This window comes from Sinocyclocheilus rhinocerous, unplaced genomic scaffold (assembly GCF_001515625.1).
Source record: "Sinocyclocheilus rhinocerous isolate Xijiao unplaced genomic scaffold, SAMN03320098_v1.1 scaffold70, whole genome shotgun sequence".
NCBI classification, from domain to species: domain Eukaryota; kingdom Metazoa; phylum Chordata; class Actinopteri; order Cypriniformes; family Cyprinidae; genus Sinocyclocheilus; species Sinocyclocheilus rhinocerous.
In genome coordinates, this window is record NW_015624555.1 from 587,644 (window position 1) to 606,323 (window position 18,680).

Below are 18,680 nucleotides of genomic sequence, written 5' to 3' on the forward strand. Positions count from 1 at the left end.
GTTCAAGCCCGAGACGGCAGAAAGCGTTTGTTTTCTTTATTTTATAAAAGCATAATGTTTTGTTGATATTGTGAGTGCACACAAATAAAACTAGACCCTTTACAGTTTAGAATGATGTATTACTCTTACATTTATGAGCAAAATCGACTGCGTATTTAAGTTGTTTCCACTGTTAGAAAAAACGCAAGTGATGGCGCTGGCGCCTCCAGGTCCTGCAGAGAGCGCTTCAGCTTCAACTCTCCGCTCAAACGATTGGAAATGCGTCTAACAGCACACATTTATAGCCTATAGGTTAAACATTTAAACTAACATTGTGATATGCTTGAAATGTTTTATATATAGATTTTATTTTAGGCAAGTCGTGATGATTTGAGAAGGCTAAATTGATCAAACATATAAGCTATGGGTTGCCGTGATTTTGCCAAGTAAGACATGTTCCTGGAACAACAGCTTTTGTTGATCCTGGATCAACATTACAGTCCAAAAATACAGACTTAACCCAATCCCCACCCCTAAACCTAACCTTACCCATAATTTATTCCTAAAATCAGAGGGAAATGATAGCTGATTAACAAGGGTGTAGAAGCGCCTAATCCTGATTGTAAGCCTAAAACTGACATTTCCTGAAAAGTTATCTCTCAATTCTGATTGGTTGATTGGAATGATGATCCTTGTTGATCAAGGAACATGTTGTACTTGGTCAAATCATGCTCACCATAGGCTATGATCAATTCACTGTCTGCCGCTGGCCGTTACTTAAAAAAAAAAATACATTTAACGAAAAAAGCTCCAAACGTTTTTCTAAATTTACTTAAAAAACGAAACGAAATATAATCATTTTTTCATTACATACAAAGCTGAATGTGTGCACTGAAAGCTTTAAAAAATCCTTGTGTGTGGTGTTTGCAAAACATACATTAAAATAAATAGGCCTATACAATGAACCATAAATGCTGTGTACAAATCAGAATCCTATGCACACATGAAAATTTTCATGACCGCTGGCCGTTACTTAAAAAAAAAAAAACATTTAACGAAAAAAGCTCCAAACGTTTTTCTAAATTTACTTAAAAAACGAAACAAAATATAATCATTTTTTCATTACATACAAAGCTGAATGTGTGCACTGAAAGCTTTAAAAAATCCTTGTGTGTGGTGTTTGCAAAACATACATTAAAATAAATAGGCCTATACAATGAACCATAAATGCTGTGTACAAATCAGAATCCTATGCACACATGAAAATTTTCATGAATACCGATTTTTGATGATCGTCTGCAAACGATTCTTATTTCTAAGAGAGAGTGAAGAGTACCAGCATAAAAAAGAAAAACCCAAGATACTCTCAATAAAAGTAGTATAAAAAGTTCTCAGTATGCTTTTTTTGTACACAGAAAGAGTTCAATTTCCTAAGAGTGTACATTCTTTGATTCACTTTCTTAATAATGGCCTCTGTGTTCTGCTGGAACTTTAAAGTAGTATCAAAGATAGTTCCAAGATACTTGTCCTCCTGTACCCTTTCAACTTCTTTTCCATAAAAATACACAGGTTTCACCTTTGAAACCTGGGCGTTTCATGTTCACTCTATCGTACATGTATCTGTTCAATCTCTAAATTTGATATTGCTGATTCCTCTGTCTATAATGGTGCTTCACTAAACAGTTCCGATCAAAGCTGAATCAACAGACGGTAGGCTATCGCAGAGTTAAGCAACACACAGTAGTAGTGTTTCGCAACTGAATGAATGAATCACTTGGCTGAATGATTCAATAACTCACTCACAGAGACCGTCATCTGACTCTATGAAAAGATATTGGCTATAGGCTAAATAGAGGTTTGATCATCTCTAGCCAACCTCTGCCAACCCCAACATTTCTATAAGGAACACATTAAGGCACTTTAACGTTAAGTGTTTTTCACATTAAACGTTTTAGAATGTCCCGCTGTTTTAGTGATTGGAATATCGCGGCGGGTGCTTTAGGTATGGATTACAAATGGCCAAAACTTGCATTTTGTTCACGTCTTTTTTTCTTTTCTTTTTTTTGAGAGGTGATCTAAATATTTGAGGCTTAGAAAACAGAAGGAAAATTGACAGGCTTGTGCCGCAGTTGTATGGTCGTTTTGCCCTCCGGGTCTTCGAGACAGGCATGTGACTGAAATAGTGATGAGACGTTCGCGAACGAGTCGGCTCCATAAACTTGTTTTCTAAGACAAGTTTTTTTTTTACTTTCTTAATACAAGACAAACTAATGGGATGATTTTTGCCACACTGCTTGTTATCCATGCACACTTCATGTACTGACTTGTGTCAAAGGGACTTTGCTTATGTTGCTTTGATGTGTACATGATGATTCTCGCTTGCGATTGGTCACACACACACACACACACACAAATGTTGTGTTTCCATGTTTTATGGGGACATTCCATAGGCGTAATGGTTTTTATACTGTACAAACTGTATGTGCTATTGCCCTACACCAACCCTACCCCTAAACCTACCCCTTACAGGAAACTTTGTGCATTTTTACTTTCTCAAAAAAACTAATTCTGTATGATTTATAAGCTTGTTTTCTCATGGGGACCTCAAAAATGTCCCCACAAGGTCAAAATTTACTAGTATTACTATCCTCGTGGGGACATTTGGTCCCCATAACGTGATAAATACCAAGTACACACACACACACACACACACATCAACAGATTCAACATCAACACACGTGCACGATGTTACAGGGTTAACGATTCAACTGTGTTCGATGCTTGTGCTTTGCACACTGTAATTTAGTTTTTATCTGTTATATGGCACACCATGTTACATTTTGAGTATGATTTGTTTATGATAGTTGGTGTTTGGGATAGTTCACTATCCTGAGAGCACACACTGATAGGCCTACATCACATCTATTTAATGTCTGCATTTACATCTGCAAGATGTATTTTTTAGAGTGTTTGCTCATCTGCAATATGTTCATAACAGATGTTAAATCGATGTTTAGAAAATGTCTAAAAAGTTTACGTTTAATTTCCTTGTCATCCATTTATTTTGCATACACTTTTTAACCATAGATCGCAAGGCTATGGTTAAAGTGGATTTGTTACAAGTGTGAATAAATAAACATTATGTTATATCAGTTTGTAAAAATACACTTTATAAACTATGTATACACACCTATTTTGCCACTTTTCCCCAGACCATAGGCTATTAGTATATTCTGGCAATGTTGATTGGATGGACCAGCACCAGCCTGGACTGTCCTTGGCCCTGGTTTAACTATAGGCACATTTGGCACATTTTCTAATATGATAAAAATTTAAATCTGATTTAATAATAATTAACTCCTGCTGGGACGTAGAGTGTCCAAAGCTGAAGAAACACCCAGCTATATATTTTCAACTCAACCTAGGCTAATCAACTCGTTGTTTAATGTACTGTTGTATAAAAGCAATATCACATATTCAGTTAACAGCAATCATGCTGTTCTGTATATATCATCACATCTGCGGCCACCTGCGGCTTCGTGACCATATTACTTTTTTAGAGTGTTTGCTCATCTGCAATATGTTCATAACAGATGTTAAATCGATGTTTAGAAAATGTCTAAAAAGTTTACGTTTAATTTCCTTGTCATCCATTTATTTTGCATACACTTTTTAACCATAGATCGCAAGGCTATGGTTAAAGTGGATTTGTTACAAGTGTGAATAAATAAACATTATGTTATATCAGTTTGTAAAAATACACTTTATAAACTATGTATACACACCTATTTTGCCACTTTTCCCCAGACCATAGGCTATTAGTATATTCTGGCAATGTTGATTGGATGGACCAGCACCAGCCTGGACTGTCCTTGGCCCTGGTTTAACTATAGGCACATTTGGCACATTTTCTAATATGATAAAAATTAAAATCTGATTTAATAATAATTAACTCCTGCTGGGACGTAGAGTGTCCAAAGCTGAAGAAACACCCAGCTATATATTTTCAACTCAACCTAGGCTAATCAACTCGTTGTTTAATGTACTGTTGTATAAAAGCAATATCACATATTCAGTTAACAGCAATCATGCTGTTCTGTATATATCATCACATCTGCGGCCACCTGCGGCTTCGTGACCATATTACAGTCGTGCTGATATTCAGACCACCATTCTTTGGTCATGTGACACTGGTACGTTTACAGGCTATGTTTGTGACTGACAGGATAATGTTGCAGCTCTCAGCATTCTACAACTCCATAGTAACACTTTCTCATTGTTGTTAAGCAACTCTTCAGGTAAATCTTGATTCCCAGCTTCGAGAATGAAAGAGTGATCAGTGAAACCTGGTTTCTTGACAATCAATTAGCTTTGGCTGACAAGAAAGACGTGCAAAGACAAGATACTCTCTTTATTTTCAAAGATGCCAAAACCCTCTGATGTGATGATAGCCACGCCAGTATACCAGCAACAGCAGTATGAAGTCTCCAGGTTCCTGACGACCAAGCCACTGGCTTTGGGGGTAAAAACACACTGTTCCGCATAAAGAGAAGTATTCAGTGAGTATGAAGAAACAGGCACTATATCTTATGTTTTTGTCTCACAGATTTTGGAAATATTTTTAGCCTTATTGGGACTCTGTTTGACAATCTGGAATGAGAGTTTTTTTCTTCTCTGGTCACCAGTCAGTGTAAGTCAATCATTTCAATATCAGTACAACATTATACAGTGAACAAATACTGAATTCTGTTCCGTTTCTGTTCTACAGTTCACTTTAACTGCAGTTATTACAGTCTCGGCAGCAAGCACATGTAAACCGTGTCTGGTTAGTGTCAGTTTAAAAAAACTTGTAATCATTTTAGATAAGGGGAATTTCATGGGTTTTATTTCAAACCAGATCTTCTGTACTATAGGTCAAATCCTCACAAATGCTCAGCTATCTAAATGCTGCAGCAGCTGCTCTGTCTCTCCACTTTCACTTTTATTACACTTGGGTAAGTGGTTGCTGTGAAACTCACACATGTACAAGATACATATGTCTAGATTAAAATGATTTCTTGTTTTACCAGACTTAGATGAAAATGCTTATATGTTGCAACGCTGATAGTCTACAACAATGTGACATAGCCCATCCTCTACACTGTTTAGATCTGGCAACCTGTTTTTGATTCATATTCCTATTTTAGTTCATAATCACTTTGTGTCTATTATTTAATCAGGGTGTGTCCTGCTTTCTCCTTCTGGCCTGTGATACTCTCATCTTCATCTTCTCTGTTCCTGTTGCTTTAACCTCCTGTTCCTGTTGCTGCAGACCAAAGGTAAACATCAACAAGATCTTTCTCATTTTGAAAAAATGAATCAGATAGATGTGTAACAAATATCACGTTGGTCCTCTCTCAGTCAAGACATGTCGAGGTCAGTTATATGAACGCAGATTTGCCTGTCAACCATATTGTGCTAATGGGCCAGCCGGACTCCTCTGCAGTGGTACAATCCGTTAGTTCAGTCATGTACATGCTGCCAGCAGCACATGGCTTGGTCCCACCTGCGCCTCTGCCAAATTACAGTCCAGTACCAACTCTACCTCCACCAGCCTACGACCAGGTCTCAGCTGCACCTCCACCAAACTACGGTCCAGTCCCAAGTGCACCTCCACCAGCATATAAGGTAATTATGAGCATTTTTGAGTAACTGTAGGAAATCTATTTATAATTTATAATGGTTCATACAAATTAAAATCCTATAAATAATCTCCATATTCAATCATATTTGCTTGCTAACCTGCTGTACTGCACAGCTCTAATATACTGTGTTCTGTTATTGCAGTATGAAGATTTACATACCAGAAGATGAACTAGATCTCAGACACAAATGGGGATATTTGATGTTTACACAATGGATTATATGAATATATATATATTAGGGGTGCTCCGATCAGGGTTTTTGAGGCCGATCACAGAAAGCAGTATCTGCCGATACCGATCACCGACACAGATCTTTTAAAGCCTTCTTTTTTTCATTTTTGAAAATGGGGGGAATTCCCCTCTTAGGTGACTCTTGTGAGAGGAAAAGCAGCTTTCACACAAGAGTCCGCTGCTGATCCGTGGCTGTTTACCACAAACACAACATTTATCCATTATTTTGATTTCAAATCCAAACATTGTCACTGAAAATGCCTTTTCAGCATTGCAATTCTTTTTTTACACAGTACAGTATTACAATCAGACATATATAAACACAATATATATAAGCAACACATTCTTAATTTCTTTTTACTTTTGCATTTACTTTTAGTTCTATATTTTAAGTTGCTCAAGCAAGTGGCAAAACAATTAAACTACTTTTCTTTCGTTATCACAAACTTACCATTGACAGAAATAGTCAGCTCTACTGCCTTTCCTTTTGCATTTAAATCTTTATTACAAGCAATCCTGCGGTTCATAAAGAACTATGTTTTACTACCTCCACGAGTGCCATCTATCTATGCCTTGTTTATCTAAAAGTGCTCTTTCCCTTTAAACCTAGCCAAAAAGCCACATGTGGCTGCAATAGTCTCTGAACGCTATGAGCACGTCTTCCATCGTCTCGTTCTCTTCATCAACTAAGTTGACGGCGAGTGTATTATACACCTCCAACGCCTCTTCTCCAATGGTGTGTAGCAGAATGGCTATTTTGACTGGCTCTTGTTTAGCACTCGCGCCTGTTGCAGTCATATACAGATGAAAACGTTGCTCCCATCTGCACCAATTTTCTGCTAAATTGCCCGTTAGCACTAGTGACGAGGGTGGCTTGAATTGTTCCATGTTCGTCTGCCGAGATCAAAATTTTCTGGCGAGCTAATCAGTTCGTATCAACAAAACTGTTCGCGGTACTCACTGTCCTGTCACTTCTGACACCATGTTGTGTTCTTGTGTCCTTTATCTGTTTGTCCGAATGGTGCTTGTCTTATTTCTATGTCTAATAAACACACTGTGAGACCGTGAGCCACGACCTGCTTCTTTTACTGACTCTCGTTCATTTTTACATCACACCAATACATCGCTCAGACTTGAGCAATCAACCGATGATCAGTATGACACACAAGTCTGATAATCCTTTGATCCTTCTGTTACAGATGTACAATCTGCTTTCACATTTTCTCTCGCCTTTTTTTTCCTTCTTTTTTACATGTCCAGAACATAATCATTATATCGAGTTGGCTGTATTACTGCTCTACCACTTCTAGTATGGCGTGTTGGATGCTCATCCACTCTCGCCGGAGAATTCCCAGATGATTGGTCAGCTGGTCTGGGTGTTTGAGTGGATATTTCATCCGAAGGTTCATCAGGATCAACACCTTTGCACAGACTCTGATGTATCTTTCTCAAGTGCCGTCTGTTTCTCCTGAATGTCTTTCCTGCTGGCGTTTGCACCGTATAAGACCGAGGCTCATCTCTCTGGTGCTCCACTACAGCGGGCACCCATCCACGTCTGGTCTGCATATGTACTGTGGATCCTGGAGCCAGCTCTGGTAACGTCTTAGCATTGCGGTTATACTGATGCCGCATTCGAGACTGCAAATCCACCAGTCTTTTGTGTATGTGTTGTGGGGTCGACTGTTGGAGCACAGCACTAGAGCATGGGATTGTGCTCCGCAGGACTCTACCCATTAACATTTGTGCCGGAGATTCATTCAGGCCTGACACTGGTGTATTTCTTAGTGACAGTAGCACTAGATGTGGGTCTGTGCCAGTTTGCAACGTTTTCTTCAATGCATGTTTAACAGTCTTTATTGCTCTTTCCGCAAGTCCATTGGACTGAGGGTATCCTGGACTGGAGAATGTGAGCTTGAAGTTGAGCTGGACTTGTTGACACGGCGCACATTTCTCCACCATCATCTCTATGTCTCGCGCCATTCCAGGCCAGTAAAGGGATTTTCTTGCTTTGGCCTTTGTTCTCTGGATACCTTGATGAGCTATGTGTAGCTTGTCTAAGATGACTTTTTTGAAGCTGTGAGGTATGATTATCTAGTCTCCTACCATTACAATGCCGTTCTGCATGCTAATTTTGTGTCGCATAGGCCAGTAGCTGTGTAGGTTGCTGTTTACGCTGCGTCTTTTCTGTGGCCAGCCAGTCTCTACCTTTTCACACAGATCTTGCAACACTCGGTCTGCTGCAGTGGCCTCTTTCAATTGTTGAAGTGTGTGTGGACTCATTGCATCAATGGCCTCCAAGCCATGCACAACTTTCTCATCATAGAGGTCTCCACCTTCATCAGTCTCTCTACTTACGGTTGCACGGGATACCGTATCAGCAATATGCACGTGCTTGCCTGGTGTATATGCAATGTTCAGTTCATACTTTTGCAGCTGTAGGAGCATTCGCTGCAATCGTGCAGGGGCCTTGCACAGCTGTTTCTGCATGATGTTCTCGAGGGGCTTATGATCTGATTGCACCATCACTGCCTTGCCATATATGTACTGATGAAACTTCCTTGCTGAGTAAAGTATGGCGAGTAACTCTTTCTCTATTTGAGCATATCTTTGCTCAGTGTCAGTGAGTGCTCGTGATGCATAACACGCAGGGTGGCCCTCTTGCAGAAGACAAGCTCCCAAGCCATCTTTCGACGAGTCTGCCTGTATTGTTAGTGTTTTTTTGTGATCATAGAACCTCAGCACAGGTGCTCGTGTGAAAGCGGACTTCAAACTCTCTAAAGCAGTGCTATGATGGGGATTCCACTGCCATACAGCATCCTTCCTCAGCAGCTGTCTTAGGGGCGCTGTGAGCGAAGCTTCATTCAGGATGTACTGCGCTAAATACTTAGTCATACCAAGTAGACGTTGTAGGCCTTGTTTATCCTCTGGGGGTGGCATGTCTGTGATCGCCCTCACCTTTGCCTCGTCAGGTCGCAAGCCATCTGGTGTGACAATGTGTCCCATGTATTTCACAGTATTGACCTTGAACTGGATCTTATCACTATTAAATCTCACCTTGGCCGCTCTTGCTCTCTCCATGACCTTATCAAGGATTTCATCATGCTCCTGCACCGATGAGGCAGCAATGATCATGTCATCAGCAATGAGTGTACTCCTTGTATGTCACCAAAAGTCTCGCAGAAACACCTCACTTGCTGACTTGATGCCAAATGGGAGTAACTGTCTTTTTCGTCGAGAATGGTAAAGATAGACTTTCCAGCCAGATTGCTACGCACATCTTCAGGAGTGGGAATGGAATAGTGCTGGCGTTTTATGGCTTTGTTCAGATCACGAGGGTCCAAACATACCTTCAGTGAACCGTTCTTCTTTTCTGTGATAACGAGGCTGTTTGCCCATTCTGTGGGCTCAGTTACAGGGGATATAACACCTCTATGCACAAGATCTCGAAGTGTTTCTTTCAACTTGTCACAAACAAATAGTGGAATATTTCTGCATCCATGGATTACAGGCGTGACTGTTGGGTCAACATATATATGATGAACTCCTGGGAACTCACCTAGCCCTGTGAAGACTGATGGATACGTGTTGACCAACTTTTCTTTGGTTGACGCAGACTTTTTTGCAAGCAGTTCAATCCTTTTCACCAGCTGTAGTTGCTCACATGCTGCTCTGCTGAGAATTGGCATGTCTGTTTGATCGGACACATAGAACTGTAATGTGGCTGTGGCTTTGTCGGTCTTACATTTCAGTGACACAACGCCTTTCGGGATGGAGTGCGTTCCCCTGAATGCTACTAACACCGTTGATGTAGGCTGTGGCTTAACTGGACCAGGAATCCTCTGGACAATGGATACAGGTAGCACATTTGCCTCTGCACCTGTCTTGTTTGAATCTTATCTCTACGCCTCGGATGGTGGCTGTTGTGTACCACACACTGTCTTTCGTGTGTTCCATCTCATGCACTTGAGCATGTGTTAGTGTGCCAATGTACATGGACTCTGTTTCACTCTTTATGCTGTGCAGTTTTTGCTCTGCTATCGTTGCGAATGACTGCATGGCATACCTTGGAGAAATGGTTATTTTTGCCGCACTTATGGCATACTGCTCCAAAGGCTGGGCATTGGCGTGGCTCATGGCTCTTTCCACATCTGCGACAGTTTTGTGTAATTGGCTTCTTGTTGCTCTTACTTCTTGCACCTGATTTTCTATATTCTGTAGCTTTTTCTATTGCATTTACTTGAGAGTCTTGGACAACTGCAGCATTTTGCATGGCCTCTATCTGTGTTTTGGCTAGCTCAGTTGCTCTGCATACTTCGATAGCTCTTTGCAATGACAAGTCATTTTCGCGAAGTAATCTTTCTTTGAGAGAAGGGTTTGTTATACTAAACACCAACTTATCTCTGAGCATGTCATTCTCACTTGGGCCAAACTCACAGTCTTTGCTTTTTTGTCTCAGCTCTGTGATGAATCTGTCCACTGTAATGCCATCTGCCATGGGATGAGACCAGAATTGGTGCCTCTCAAACACGTTTTTTTGTGGGCTGCAGTAGTCTCTGAATGCTGTGAGCACGTCTTCCATCGTCTCGTTCTCTTCATCAACTAAATTGACGGCGAGTGTATTATACACCTCCAACGCCTCTTCCCCAATGGTGTGTAGCAGAATGGCTATTTTGACTGGCTCTTGTTTAGCACTCGCTCCTGTTGCAGTCATATATAGACAAAAACATTGCTCCCATCTGCGCCAATTTTCTGCTAAATTGTCCGTTAGCACTAGTGACGATTATCGGCCGATAGTGATTGGTAGCCGATCAATCGGAGCACCCCTAATATATATATATATATATATATATTACAATAAAACAAATAAATTATTTTTGAAAATCAAATCTGTGAATGCATGTTGTAAAGGAATTTTGTTACATAAAAATTGTGATAAAACCAGTGATAATGTAAAAAGTCATGGAAAATTGATACTGTTTAAAGATACTTAAAAAAAAACGAAATTAATTAGTTCTGTCCTCATTAATGTGCCTTAGATTTAACAAACTTTGATGAAAAACATTCATGAGAGGGTTTTTCTTGTGTGATTGGTAGCCGATCAATCGGAGCACCCCTAATATATATATATATATATATATTACAATAAAACAAATAAATTATTTTTGAAAATCAAATCTGTGAATGCATGTTGTAAAGGAATTTTGTTACATAAAAATTGTGATAAAACCAGTGATAATGTAAAAAGTCATGGAAAATTGATACTGTTTAAAGATACTTAAAAAAAACTAAATTAGTTAGTTCTGTCCTCATTAATGTGCCTTAGATTTAACAAACTTTGATGAAAAACATTCATGAGAGGGTTTTTCTTGTGTTTTCATTTTGTTTATTACGTTTTTTCCCCCCAAAATGTTTTAATTTTAACATATGTACATATTAACAATGTAAAATGTTTTTTTTTTCTTTCAACAAACCTTCAGTTGACACCATGGAAATTTCACCTGATAAATTCAGCCCAGTATTTACAGACTGACATTTAAAATCCTATCAAACAGTGTTCAAAGTACATTTTCAGAGAAAATACTTATTTATTATTTATTAACCTCTAAAATTATAATCTCTTGAAAACAGACTAACAGATTTCACATTTTATATTCAAGTTTGGCTTTGACCTGTCCTTCCTTCCACATATTAAAGTGATGTTCCCAGCTCATGACAACACAAATCATTTCAAATACAGCATGGCTTGTTTTTAAAAATGTTTCATAATAAATTATAAATTAGATGATTATCTGATTGCATAAGAGAGTCATTCAAAAATGTATCCAAACTTTGTCTTCACAACCAGTGTTATTTATTTTACTATAACTGAGATTTGTTAATATTTAGAATTTCATTTTGCTATATTTTATGTTTTTGTTTTCATTTTAATAAAAAAAAATTTTAAGTTTAATTTTTGTTATTGTTAGTTTGTGTTCTTTTTAAATATGAATATATAGTTTTTATTCAGTTTAGTTTTTAGCTTTAGGTAATTTAAAGTTACTTGACTTCAATACTTCAAGTTAAACTAAACGAAAATAAGAAAGTTTTATATATATATATATATATATATATACACACAGTGTTGGGGGTAACGCATTACAAGTAACGCGAGTTACGTAATCAGATTACTTTTTTCAAGTAACTAGTAAAGAAACGCATTACTTAGAGAATATCTGAGTTACTTTTTCAAATAATTAACGCAAGTTACTGTAGCGTCTGGACCAATCAAACACACAATATATATTTCGTTAGCTATATTTAACAAATACTCTGTAACACCCCTCAGTTAACAAGCCATATGAAACGTTTATTTCAAATATTTAAAATGTTTTGTTATGGTTTTAGTTTTAGATAACGATAACCCTGCTCACAAATATAATGTTATAGTGATTTGTGAATGCATTTGTGCAACTGGTATTCAGACCTTCTTTCTCCTTTTAATAAATAACCAAAGACTAACTAATTTAAGTGAATGAAAACGCCACAAGGAGGAATTTCTCATTGTAAAGACTAACATAAAAACAGCGTAATCAATGAAGCATAAAAGCTAAATGTGCAACCAGTTAGTTTTTTTTTTTTTTTTTTACAATCAGCTTAATGATTATTTGACAGTTTTGAAGGATTTGGTGTTATAAAAAAATTACTTTAATCCCAAGTCTGATCCGAGTCTATTCGCCCTTGACCTGCCCATCACAGGCTTTTGCTTTGTCTCTCGGCACTCTTCCCAAGTTGTAAAACTCTTCATTAGGTCTCATGTCAGTCAGATGGGCCATCCGGTTGGACAGGGCAAAGAAGGCAGCAATGGCAGCAATGTCCCAAATATCCTCTCGGTCAAAACCATGAGCCTCTAGGGTGCTGAGATGTTCTTCAGTTACCGTTTTACTCCTGCAGACTGTCAGAGCAAAGTCCAGCATGGCTTTCTCACGAGCGCTCAGCTCCGCAACCCTGTAATTTACTGCAACCTGTGCGACAAGACAGTACCAGTCAAATCAATTAGAAGCCTACTCATATTATTTATAGCATTCTTGCAAAATTGAGACTGAGAGGGTGTTAAGCAGTTTTACAATGTTTTGTTAAATTTGTAGGTACCTGATCAGCCAGCATGGGTTTTTTGGAATAGATGCGGTGCAATGCACTGTGGGATACCACGCAATACAAGCAGTGATTGTGAGCACTGGTCGCAACAACAATCAGTTCCCGATCCGCTTTTGTCAGACCACCTGTTACGAAAGTAAAATAAACTTGTATCACATCCTGACTTCTTAAAAGCATTAAAATATCTACATTTAACATCAAAAAGTAAAAAAATAAATGTAAAAAAATATCATTTGTATGAATGAAATAATGTGTAGACTGTAGGTCTCCTAACTAGTCACCATGTCTTACTATTTCCCCCCATTTTTAATCACCCTTCAGGTGAAATAAAAAATAATATTCAGTGTGGTTTCTAATTATATTTATAAAATAACTACTAAAATCTTGTTTAAAAATGGATTTGATGGATAAACTACAGGACATGACAGTTTCCAGAATTATTTCCCAAAATCTTAACCCTAATTCCTCAAGCAAAAATCTGATTCATATCTTGCTCCAGTTGCAAACTAATTAAAAACAAATTGATATGCGTATAGATGTGGATTCAAAGAAAAAAGATGATACCATAAAGCATGAATAAAAGGTCATACCACTTTCCTTGTTCATGAGGGCATTATAATAAGAGAAGAAAGCCCGAAATTCAGCAGGACGATGGGCGAGAACCTTGAAGACATTGGGCAAAAACCCTCCCTGTAGATGCACACGCACATCTTCTATCAGTAGTGACATATGAGACAAATATCTTCATATTTTCAGTTCCATGGAAGAATGAAAGCCATATGGGTTTAAAATGATATGTGGGGAGTAAATAATGGCAAACTTCTCATTTTGGGGTGAACTAACTCTTTGTGAATGTGATGCCAAACCTTCTGTTCGACCTCCTCCATCAGCTCCACAATATCAAACGGCAGGTCCTTCTTGTTTGGCACTGGATACCGGCTGATGCCCTCTGACCTGCTGCTGCTGCTGCTGCTGTGTCTGGTGTGAGCAGCTGCTGTTTCCAGACAAACTCTGCTTGCTGGGGAAAGTGAGTACTGCAAAGGAAAGGGCTTGTTAAATATTTTTGCATGCATTACATCACTTCATACTAATAAACAACAGGAAGTCATTTTCCAAGTTCAATAATTCAGAGCGATACATTTGTCATGATTACAGTGCAGTGATTTTAAGCGAAATATACAGGTGCAGGTATGTTTTCTTGCGTGACATTAGATTGATTTACTGTCTCTTTAAAATACGACACAGTTCAGAATACTAATTTATTTTAAAACCTTACCAATGACCCAAATTTAGATCGGTGAATAATCTTCAGAACGCCTCGTAACGACATTTTTAAACTTGATCCTGTGATGATGTTCCGTGCGTTTATATTGGGGATGAAGACTGAACAGAGGCTGTTTTAGGATCATATGCTCTATAGGGCAGCCAATCAGCGAGTCGTATTCTGCCACTCCTCATGAACATTCGACCAATGAAACCATCCTACGGAGATACATTTAACTTCCTGTTTACAATGCTGAAGGAAATGAAGCAAGGCATAATAAGAGACATCACTGAAGCTCAGCGCCAAAGTAAACGTGTGTTTATGCGCGTGAAAGAGAGAGAGAGGGACAGAGAGGGGAAAGATAAAAAAACAACATTTTAAAAACAAAAATATTAAATTGTAAAAAACATAAAAAGAAATTGTATAAAATAGTACATTGTCAATAAAATAGTGTAATTTTGTTATTTGATTAATATTTGAAAATATAAATTAAGAATAGAATTATATTAATCAAGCTTTGAAATAAATAAATATTTGAACATTAATATATATTAACGTTATTATGGGATGCTGGAGAATTCAGTTGCTTAATTGCTAGAGCCAATCACAATAACACTATCCTAATAATAATAATAATAATAATAATTATTATTATTATTATATATGTGTATATACATACACACACACACACACATATATATATATATATATATATATATGTGTGTGTGTGTGTGTATGTATATACACATATATAATAATAATAATAATTATTATTATTATTATATATGTGTATATACATACACACACACACACACACACACATATATATATATTATGCTTGATGTATGTATGTGTGTGTGTATGTATGTATATAAACATATATATGAATAATAATAATAATAATAATAATAATAATAATAATTATATATATAATCAAATCGCTAGTGATAAAAGGCGAATTCCTCAAACGGTTGCACAGGGACCTTTATTTTGAAGTTCTCTACGTCTGCATACGCGCTCATCCGGAACTGAATGTATATATTTTTCTGCAGTCGCTGTTTCCTGATCAAATCTCATCCATCTTCAATTAATTTTCGCATTTTAATAAACGCATAATAATCTGATTATGGGTGGGTACGGGGTGATGGCAGATGGCGAGTCTTTGGATTATTCAGTACACGAAGCCTGGAATGAGGCCACTAATGTTTACCTGCTGGTTATTTTGGTCAGCTTCGCCCTGCTTATGTACGCCAGAAAGTAAGCGTGCATTTCATTTCACATTCATTAATCACAAGATCACAATTAAACCTGTGAACATGATCACAGTAACATGTGAAAGCTGTTGATGACAGTAGATTGTAATCTGTCCTGTAATGGCAGCCACGAATATCTTTTGTTTTGTTTTCATTTAGAAATAAGAGGAAGATTATGCGTATATTCACTCTGCCGCCAACAGCCGGCAGCTCCGCAGAGCCCAACTTCTACGACAGCCTGCAGAAAGTCCGGCTGAGACAACAGCTGGAGATGTATTCATTGGGTGGGTTGTGCTCATTTTTCTCCTTGTGCTTTGGAAAGTTTACCATGGCAGCTATAGTTTCTCTCAAAATCTCACAAAATCCCAAAATCTGTACACTTATTGTTGGTAAATACAACTGTGAATTATATGACTAAATAACAACAACAACAACAACAATAATAATAAATAAACCACAGAAAGATTCTGAAAGCTTTTGTTTGAAGGACATATCATGTTAAATTATAAAAAATAAAAATGTTTTGTGGTACTACATTGTCATATTAGACAAGGTTGCCACTACTCAATAAAACAAACCGCTATCATTATACATATTAAAGTATTTTTATTTTAGTTTGGAATAAACATAATTTCTTTCAAGTTTTTTTTGAAATACCTCTCTTATGCTCACAAGTTTGCATATATTTGATCAGAAATAGAGAAAAAACAGTAATATTGTGAAATATTATATAAAAAAGCTGTGAATAATTGTTTATTCTTGAATTTTCTGCATCATTACTCCAGTCTTCAGTGTCACATGTTCCTTCAGAAATCATTCTGATATGCTGATTTGCTGCTCAAGAAATGTTTTTTATTATTATCAATGCTGAAAACATTTGTGCTGTTTTATATTTTTGTGGAAACTGTGATACACTACCATTTATTAGTTTGGTGTACAATTTAAAATAAAGAAAAGAAAGAAATTGAGACTTTTATTCAGCAAGGATACGTTAAATGGATGTGCATTGAGGTAATAAGAGCCATTATTAATAAATTGAGCGGCAAATCAGCATATTAGAATCATGTGACACTGAAGACTGGAGTAATGATGCTGAAAATTCAGCTTTGATCAGAGGAATAAATGACATTTTAAAAATACATTACAATTGGATGCGACTTTGGTGAATGAGACTTCTTTCAAACACGTATTAAAATCGTAATTATTCCAAACTCACTACATTTTTCCGTTTGTTTATCATGTACATGTGTTTTACATTTCAATACATTTCTGTGATGTTTTAAACATCCCGCTGTTTCAAAATGTGTCCATGCTGAAGTTATCCAGCTGCATAACAGATGAAGTTTGGTCAAAATTGTCAAAATTCTTTGGAAACTATGTTAGATAAAGTCCATCTGTACAAAAGTTTTTTTGAAAAAAAAAAAAATTGTATATGTCACGTAAGGATCTTGAAGAAAATATCATGGTAGTTTCGTAAGGTTGTAATCAGGATCTTTTCAAATCCTTGTTTTGTGCTCTTTTTCCAGCTCGTAAATATGATCAGCAGCAGTCGGATAGTGTGCAGCTGTCAATGGAGTGAGCTCACCAGAGGAGGCGCTCTTCACCCACTATTGCTGCAGAGAAGCGGGTTGCTGGAGAATTCATGTACTGGGGACAAATTGCTGAATGTTATTTTTATTTGAAGAGCCTTTCTTTTTATTCTCATCATTCAGACCTCTCAAATATTCAGAAGTCGGCATTTTTAGAACTTGTGATATGATTTTCCTTGGAGGGCATGGGTGGACTGTGAAACAGACTGCCCTCTGGTGTTGGAAGTGAAATATGTTGAATAATATCTCTATGTTTCATATGTTTGACAAACACATTACTTGTACAGATCATCTGTGTATCGTAAGGTTGATCACTGTTTGGGATCTGCATTCAAACATTTTACCTCTCCTCAAAAACGTTGTTACAAAATGCTACTTAAGGTTTGCAAAGTAAAGATACGTTTCAAGTAAAGAAAATACTGTACACTGATTATGTTGTGCTTGCTAGGTACCTTTTCTCCAATGTCTTATATTGCCGTCTAGTGCTAGATTACATGCATGTCAGTTGTTTTAGGCTGACCTGCAGGCTGTAAAATCTGAATCTGCTTAAAATAAAGAATTTTAACATTAAAACATATCGCCGAATCTTAATTCTGAAAGTGACTGCATTCAATACCTGGTAAGACAAGCATCACTATTACTATTTCTCATATTCAGGGTTTGTGAATGCCTAATGCTAAGTATTAAACAAGTGTTTATTAAACGTCAACTCATCTTTTGTGCTCGCAAACAAGTGATACATAAAATTTTGCAGCTTTTTGAGAAAGGCTGTACTATTTCTTTTGTAAACTATGGACTTTATGCACACTGAATGCATATGGATCTTAACTAAAATCTTACTCTGCGTCCAAAATCGCATATTTCTCTACTATATAGTATGCAAAAAACACAGTATCCATAGCAAACTGTGGTAGTAAGAAAGCACTTCCTGTCATATTTCTAATAACCGTCGATCACAAATAATTATAATATGGTATATTAAATACATTATTAACTATAGTAAATATAACGTTTTAGTAATGAGTTCCAGAAGCTTTAAATACCTTTAGTGAGAAGGTGGATTGTATCAATAATGCTTTGTCCTGTCGTGTAACACTTCAAGATTTCATTTTGTGCTTGATTTTCTCACAATTTTCACACACCGCACTGCACTGGAAGTAGTGAGGACATGCAATAAAATGGGCCAAAAATCCCAGAGATTTACATTTAAGGAAGGATCTGAATCATATTTATAAATCTGAATATCATTGAGCATGGATGTGGGGAACATCATATAATTTGGGATATTAAGTAACCACCTAGCAACCACCCAGAACACATTAGCAAACATATAAAATGCTATGGCAAACACCCTTGCATCATGCTGGTAACTCTTGTATGGGCAAGCACCACTCACTTTCTTCAAGTGTTAAAATTTCGTTTTTTTTTTCCTCTCATTTCAAAAACATTGGGTGAACAAAGTGCCATAAATGAGCCCAAGTGATACAGAAGTGAGAAATGAAAAACATGGAGTGAGAGATGACAAGTTAAAAGGTGTGAGAAAGAA

General features: G+C 37.2%; 3 protein-coding genes across 3 annotated transcripts in view; 2 read left to right on the forward strand and 1 right to left on the reverse strand.

Annotated features, from left to right (window-relative positions):
* The window catches only part of LOC107742666 (uncharacterized), a 7,988-nt gene extending 2,110 nt beyond the window's left edge, over positions 1-5,878 (forward strand). Inside the window, exons 2-8 of the mRNA XM_016555716.1 lie at positions 4,403-4,501; positions 4,586-4,669; positions 4,748-4,804; positions 4,893-4,973; positions 5,199-5,297; positions 5,380-5,646; positions 5,806-5,878. Of these exons, the coding sequence (XP_016411202.1) occupies positions 4,403-4,501; positions 4,586-4,669; positions 4,748-4,804; positions 4,893-4,973; positions 5,199-5,297; positions 5,380-5,646; positions 5,806-5,832 (714 nt within the window). The 3' untranslated portion in view covers positions 5,833-5,878. The remainder of the gene's footprint in view (positions 1-4,402; positions 4,502-4,585; positions 4,670-4,747; positions 4,805-4,892; positions 4,974-5,198; positions 5,298-5,379; positions 5,647-5,805) is intronic.
* Positions 5,879-12,300: 6,422 nt separating this feature from the next.
* LOC107742755 (uncharacterized) lies at positions 12,301-14,467 on the reverse strand. Its single transcript, XM_016555795.1, has 5 exons — positions 14,305-14,467; positions 13,895-14,062; positions 13,619-13,718; positions 13,023-13,153; positions 12,301-12,895 (listed from the first exon to the last, which is right to left on the reverse strand). Exons 1-5 carry the CDS (start codon positions 14,356-14,358, stop codon positions 12,602-12,604), a joined length of 747 nt encoding a protein of 248 aa, XP_016411281.1. The 5' UTR covers positions 14,359-14,467; the 3' UTR covers positions 12,301-12,601.
* Positions 14,468-15,303: 836 nt separating this feature from the next.
* On the forward strand, positions 15,304-17,712 carry LOC107742766 (small integral membrane protein 19-like). The gene is made up of 3 exons (XM_016555806.1): positions 15,304-15,549; positions 15,705-15,829; positions 17,072-17,712. Exons 1-3 carry the CDS (start codon positions 15,419-15,421, stop codon positions 17,122-17,124), a joined length of 309 nt encoding a protein of 102 aa, XP_016411292.1. The 5' UTR covers positions 15,304-15,418; the 3' UTR covers positions 17,125-17,712.
* Positions 17,713-18,680: the final 968 nt, after the last annotated feature.

Bases quoted from the DNA above. Each gene is read 5' to 3' on its own strand.
- LOC107742755 (XM_016555795.1), bottom strand. From the start codon at position 14,358: ATGTCGTTACGAGGCGTTCTGAAGATTATTCACCGATCTAAATTTGGG. The intron at 14,063-14,304 runs GTAAGGTTTTAA...TTTCCTTTGCAG, and splicing joins GATCTAAATTTGGGTCATTG to TACTCACTTTCCCCAGCAAG. The intron at 12,896-13,022 runs GTACCTACAAAT...CTTGTCGCACAG, and splicing joins AACCCATGCTGGCTGATCAG to GTTGCAGTAAATTACAGGGT.
- LOC107742766 (XM_016555806.1), top strand. From the start codon at position 15,419: ATGGGTGGGTACGGGGTGATGGCAGATGGCGAGTCTTTGGATTATTCA. The intron at 15,550-15,704 runs GTAAGCGTGCAT...GTTTTCATTTAG, and splicing joins CTGCTTATGTACGCCAGAAA to AAATAAGAGGAAGATTATGC. The intron at 15,830-17,071 runs GTGGGTTGTGCT...CTCTTTTTCCAG, and splicing joins GCTGGAGATGTATTCATTGG to CTCGTAAATATGATCAGCAG.